General features: G+C 54.9%; 1 protein-coding gene across 1 annotated transcript in view; it reads left to right on the forward strand.

Annotated features, from left to right (window-relative positions):
- Positions 1 to 820: 820 nt before the first annotated feature.
- CEACAM16 (CEA cell adhesion molecule 16, tectorial membrane component) overlaps positions 821 to 6,527 on the forward strand; it is an 8,188-nt gene continuing 2,481 nt past the window's right edge. Inside the window, exons 1-5 of the mRNA XM_023742766.1 lie at positions 821 to 857; positions 2,730 to 3,074; positions 3,366 to 3,641; positions 4,706 to 4,984; positions 5,894 to 5,925. Coding sequence (XP_023598534.1) covers positions 821 to 857; positions 2,730 to 3,074; positions 3,366 to 3,641; positions 4,706 to 4,984; positions 5,894 to 5,925 — 969 coding nt within the window. The remainder of the gene's footprint in view (positions 858 to 2,729; positions 3,075 to 3,365; positions 3,642 to 4,705; positions 4,985 to 5,893; positions 5,926 to 6,527) is intronic.

Here is a 6,527-nt window from a genome sequence, read left to right on the forward strand (position 1 = left end):
TAAGTGCATAGCCAAGGTCAAAACTTGGGTCTCTCTGACCTCAAAACCTCCACATACACCCATTTGGCAGATGGGGAAAACGGGGCCTCAAGAGGGGAGGAGACAGAATGTAGATTTCTCAGCACTTTGCGTGGGGCCAATCAAGAAGCAAAGCCCCAAGAAAGAGCGCGGCATCCCGGCCTCCTTTTTCGCAAGGGCTGTCTGGATTCTGAAATGCAGCAGGATTGAAATCCCCATTCCCTGCAGGATTTGGGCAAATCACGGTTCCTGCCTACTGCCTAAGTTTCCCCATCCTCAAAGGGAGGTTCTAACAGGGCCCACCTCCACCTCGTAAGATTGTTTTGACATCCACTGAAATGACACCTGCAGGTCACCTGCAGCACTGGGGCTGGGGACACGGCAGTCACCGTTTATGAGTTTTATTCCTTGGTGATCCCCAGGCTGGCCAGTGATGCCAAGGCCTGGGCCATCCATAAGAGCTGCCCTAAAATCTTCCCCTGCCCCACCTCCTCCTGCCCCACCGACCTGGTTCTTCTCTCAGTACCAAATCCGGGCCCTCGGCACAAAGAGGGTTAGGCAGCTGCCCCAGGAGGCCTGGCCAGGTCGTGCCCCCTGGCCTGTGCCTGCCACACCCGCCCTGGTGCCCAAACGGGGCCCCAGATCCTCAGTGACTCGATCCCTCCAAACTCAGGTGATCTCCCCCGCTCCAAATCACCGAACCCTCCCGGGTCCCACACCAGACGGAGCCAAGCCCCAACCAGGAAGGGCCTCAGAGCACCTGAACGCCAACGCGATTCCAGACCCAGGTTTGGGGCAAAAGATGGTGCCGACCGGGTACAGCTGGCTCCTCCTCAGTGGTGAGCGAGAAGGCACCCCCCAGCACCTTGGCCCCCTCTAGCCTCAGGGTGGGGAGGGACCTGGGAAAGGGAAGGTGTGAGCCCCGAGTCCCAGCTTGCTGGGGAGGGAAGGCAGCTCCGCTTTACGCAGGCACAGGGTGTCCCTCTGAGAGGCACCAGGGTGAGGCAGGCCAGGGAGGGTCACCCAGAGAGATTTGCAGGGTGGGCTTTGGAGATTTCTAAGACTGGAGTGTGAGCCCGAGCCACAGGGCCACCGTTACTCCTGCATTTTTTGGTAAACCCTTACTGAAGACCAGTTCTAGAAACCTTGACCAGGGTGAGTTCTAAGCAGCAGCTCTGGCCCTCCCTGGTGAAGAGGCTTTGGGTAGTTGCTTTCCCCTTCTTGGACTCAGTTTCCTTGTCTATGAAATGGGCCCAACTTACAGGGTCCTTTTGAGGTCACTGTAACCAGCATGTAATAGCGCTGACTGTGTGCCTGGAGCTATTCTAAGCTTTCTGTATGTTAACAACCACCCTATGAGGTAGGCCCCCTTCCATCCCCCTACTTCACAGCTGAGAAAACTGAGGTTTATTCAGAGAGGTGAAGTCACTGGTCGGGGTCACACCACCAGGAAGTGGTAGGGTTGATCACCAGACGCCGAGCGGGCACTCCTGGTCACGCTCCATCAGCCTGGAAAGTACCAGAAACCATGACAGGCATGTAAGCGCTTGCTACATGAGAACCGCCAGGGCCACCCATTCCAGACAACCACACACAGTCCAGACCAAGGAGCCCTGACCAGCTCATCAGGTTCGGGCTTATCTGTGGGGTTGAGAATTGAAAAGGGGTGGAGTACATTAGTCAGCCCTCTACCTTCTGCTCTGGTCAAGCCTGGAGAGGTAGGGGAAGAGCACTGGACCGGGAGTCAGGACTCAGGGACAGGCAGTGACATTTCACGAAGGAGTGTAAAATTAGCTGGACTGAGCGAGCCAGCTCTGATCTCACAGGAGTTGGTTTTGTGACTCTCACAGGGTCCCAGGTAAAAGCAAAAGTCCCATCGACGGAGCGCTTGCTATGTGCCAGGCGTCAGGCTAGATCCTTGGCACAGAACATCACATTCACTCCTCCCTGGGACTGAGACCCTGTGCCTGGCTACCATTTATTGAGCCCTTACTGTATGCCAGGCACCCCTCTAAGCTCGTTATATGCATCAAATCCTCACAACAACCCAGGGGGGTAGGTAGTCTCATCGTCTCTGCTTCACAGCTGAGGAAACAGAGGCACAGGGAGATGAAGCTGTTTACCCAAAGCCACGCAGAAAAACTCCGAAAAAGAATAAGTGGTCAATTCGTGGGCACAGAGTTTCTGTTTGGGGGGATAGAAAGTTTTGGAAACAGTGGTGATGATTGCACGGCATTGTGAAGGCCATTAGTGCCACTGAACTGTGCACTTAAAAATGGTTAAGATGGCAATTCTTACGTCATATATATTTTACCAGGAGCCCTGGTGGCACAATGGTTAAGCACTTGGCTGCTAACCGAAAGGTTGTTTGTTCAAACCCACGAGCAGCTCTGAGGGAGAAAAGACCTGGCGATCTGCTCCCATAAAGATTACAGCCAAGAAAACCCTATGGGGTAGTTCTACTCGGTCCTGTAAGGTCGCTGAGTCGGAATTGACTTGACAGCAGACAACAACAACATATTTTACCACAATCAAAAGGTTAAACAATTTTTTTTAAAAAAGAAGCAGTTAAGATGTTGGGAGTCCGAGGACTCCAGGTTCATATCCTGCCTTTGTCTCGTGCTGGAACACAGTGAGGACCTTGGGCTGGGACGACCTCCCTGGGAGCCCGAGCCTCCTCCCCACCTGACTCTCTCGCTCCTCTTCCCCAGCAGCCTTCCTGAGTGCCGGGGCAGAGATTTCCATCACCCCGGAGCCTGCCCAGCCGGCCGAGGGGGACAACCTCACGCTGGCCGTTCGCGGTCTCCCCGGGGAGCTGCTCGCCTACAACTGGTACGCAGGGCCTACGCTCAGCCTGGCCTACCTGGTGGCCAGCTACATCGTGAGCACGGGCGACGAGACCCCTGGCCCGGCCCACACGGGGCGGGAGGTCGTGCGCCCCGACGGCAGCCTGGACATCCAGGGCGCCCTGATGGGGCACTCGGGCACCTACATCCTGCAGACCCTCAACAGGCAGTTTCAGACCGAGGTGGGCTACGGACACGTACAGGTCTATGGTGAGACACCCTCCACACACTCCCCTCCTCCCCAGTCAGGCCTGTCCCAATCCCTCCTTAAAAAAAAAAAATTCTAAAAAACTTTAAAATCATTTTTAAAAATACCTAAAATAACATTAAAATGCTCACCTCCTCCAGGATGGCTTCTAGGATTAGACCTGCCTCCTATCCCATTCTCTGCTGGGGTACAGGGGCATCACCAGGATCCGACCACGCCCCTTGCCTGGGGAGGGGCAGGCCTCGGAGCAGGTGGTGCCCGGCCCCCTCCCCCTCTGTCTCTCGCCCCCACAGAGATGCTGGCCCAACCGGTGGTCATGGCCAACAGCACGGCGCTGGTGGAACACCGAGACACCCTCCACCTGCTATGCAGCAGCCCCAGCCCCGTGGAGGTCCGCTGGTTCTTCAACGGCGGGGCCCTGCCCATCGCCGTCCGTCTTGGCGTGTCCCCCGACGGCAGGGAGATCACCCGGCGCGGCATCCGCCGAGAGGAAGCCGGGGCCTACCAGTGTGAGGTCCGGAACCCGGTCAGTGTCAGCCGCAGCGAGCCCATCAACCTGACCGTGTACTGTGAGTCCTCCGGGCCCCACCAGAGATACCCGGGGCCCAGACCTCATAGATGGGGAAACCGAGGCTGGGAGAGGGGGAAACTGAGGCCAGGAGAGGGGGCTCAAGGGTACACAGTAAGTCATCGTATACATTGTGACTATAATTAATGCCACTGAATTGTGCACTCCCAAATGGTTAAGATAGCAAATTTCATGTTTAAGAGGAATCCCTCTTAATATGCACTTTAGGTCCTTCTCGTGAGACCTAATGACCATTCATGACCATTATTCCACCACTTTAAAGTAGAATAACCCATCCTTCTGAAGCAATGCCTGCAGGGAGAGGGCACAAGAAGCCTGGGTCTTGAACAGGGGGTGGTGGGGGAGGGAGTGGCAGCAGGAGGAGGTGAGGATAAAACGAAAAATATAACCAAAACGTGGAGTCATTTCCAGGGGCCGCAGATACGCAGTGTGGAATCATGGGAAAATAAATCACTGAGGTACATGAGGGTCAATGATGTAGAAAAACTTAGAATCCTACAACTGTGGTGTTCTGAATTTCAGAAGCACCGAATTCTACGCTTTGGTAATCCTAGAGACCCCAGAATCAGAAGATCCTTAGCATTATCTAATTCTAAAATCTCAACACCACCAAACTCTAGAATCTTAGAAACATAGCTTTCTAGAACCTTCTAGAATCCTAGAACCTAGAAGCATCAACTCATCCAGCCCTAGAATTCTGGACTCTTGGTATGGCTTATCAGGAAAAAAAATCATTTAGCCTTTTTGTTTATTTGCTTGTTTGTTTATGGGGCCATATAGATTTCACAAATGGCTTGAAATTTTGTCTGGCCCTCACCCCCTCTTTTTACAGAAAAGAAAACTGAGGTCCCCTCTCTGCCCCCCTAGAGGGGAAGTGATTCTCAAGATCCTAGAGCAAGTTAGAGATCGATGTGGGATTCGAAAAGGCCAGGGCTCTCTCTCCCTCCACTAGGCCCAGTTATTCTGGTGGAGAGAAAGCCCGGGGTGCCCACCGCTGCTCCCCCTCCCTCTACCTCCCCCTTTGTCTCCCTCCTGCCCCCACAGATGGCCCAGAACGCGTGGCCATCCTCCAAGATTCCACCGCCCGTACGGGCTGCACCATCAAAGTGGACTTCAACACGTCCCTCACCCTGTGGTGCGTGTCCCGGTCCTGCCCGGCGCCCGAGTACCTGTGGACCCTCAACGGGCGGGCCCTAAAGAATGGCCAGGACCACCTCAACATCACTAGCATGACAGCCTCCCAGGAGGGCACGTACACGTGTATTGTGAAGAACCCCAAGACCCTGCTCTCTGGATCTGCCTCAGTGGTGGTCAAGCTTTCTGGTAAGTTGCCCCAAGTCTGACCTTTGCCCCCTCCGCATGGAGCCCCACTGGGACTGTGAAGGTTTGGAGGCTGCTCTTCCCACAGTCAGGTCACCATCAGTTCACAGGTGATTGTCAAGTGGGGGTGGGGGCTCACAGCCCATCCACTGGCCAAGGGAAAAGGTAGCATTTCAGGTGGACCACTTTTTGTCCAGGTGACAAAAGGAGACAGCTCATACTTTATCACTCAGAGACCAAATGGCAAATCCAACTCTCTTCCTTGAGGGGTGACAAAGTGGCAAGTGGGTCACATTTCCACAACGTGTGGCAGAATGGGAAAATACCAGATGCCTCTTCGTGTGGGGGTCCCTGTTCTAAATTCAGTCACCAGCTGCTTACAATCACCCTGCCAGCCAGACAGCTGAATTGTGCAGCCCAGTAGATCACCCGGTTACCTGGTCCAAGCGAGAGCACACACACAGGCACACACGCACATACACTTGGACAATCACAGCCAAGCTCCCTGTTGGTGGATGGAAAATCCCAGTGAGGACTCTCTGTCCTACAGTGACCTGGGGACTGGGAGTTATGGGGACACAGCTAGTTTTTCAGAGCCATCGGGATCCTTGGGACATTTTTCTCATCCCCTGGGGATGGTGGTTTTGAACATTAGTGCCTCATTAATTCCACCTCGGTTCCTTCCCAAGTGGCCACCACCCCCCGGGCACAGTCCTTCCCTCCCGCCCTCCTGCTCACAGGCTGGGTCTCATCCAAAGGGTGGATACTCTTTCACCCAAAGCAGACATGGCGTCCCCAGAGGTAAGTGTACCTCCCGCCCCACACCACCCAGGGCCTTGGCAGCTGGTCTTGGCAGAAGGCAGGGGGTGGACCAGATGACCGCAGGCGCTGCCCCACGCCCTGCCTGTACAGGCCAAGATGGGGGCGGGTGCCGAGGTGTGCAGGTATGTGCAGGGGTAGGTACAATGCCCCAAGGGCCTCCTGTGGTGGGTGTTGGGGAAGGGACAGAGGAAAGGGAGATATCACCCTCCCCATACCTGGAGGAGACCCTGATCTGATGGAGGAGACATGCAGACATGGTCCTGGAACAGGGACGCATGGCCCCTTATTCAAGGAGCTGCTTGTCAAAAAGAAGAGGCAATGCCTCATCCTTCATGGGCTTCCAAGCAGTGATGGAGGAGGCATGACACCTGCCCTCAGTGAGTTTCCCGTCAGATGGAGGAGACACAGTTCTCACTTGGGGAGAGTTTTCATTCTGACAGGGAGACATGGTCTTGAGAATTCCTAGCCTAATGGGGGAGAAATGACCCCTCTGGGGTTCCCATCTTTGCAGTACTCCCAATCTGATGGGGGAGTACAGGCCCCCTACTCTCTAGGAATTCCCAGTCTGATGGGATAGACATGCCCTCCCCACCTTCTGGGGTCCCCCAATCTAATTGGAGAGATCTAGCCCAATAATCTGGACGTTCCCAATCTGATGGAGGAGACTGGGCCCCCACCTTGTGGGGCTTTCTAATCTGATGGAGGAGACATGGACCCCCACACT

This window comes from Trichechus manatus, unplaced genomic scaffold (assembly GCF_000243295.1).
Source record: "Trichechus manatus latirostris isolate Lorelei unplaced genomic scaffold, TriManLat1.0 scaffold00216, whole genome shotgun sequence".
Classification (NCBI taxonomy): Eukaryota; Metazoa; Chordata; class Mammalia; order Sirenia; family Trichechidae; genus Trichechus; species Trichechus manatus.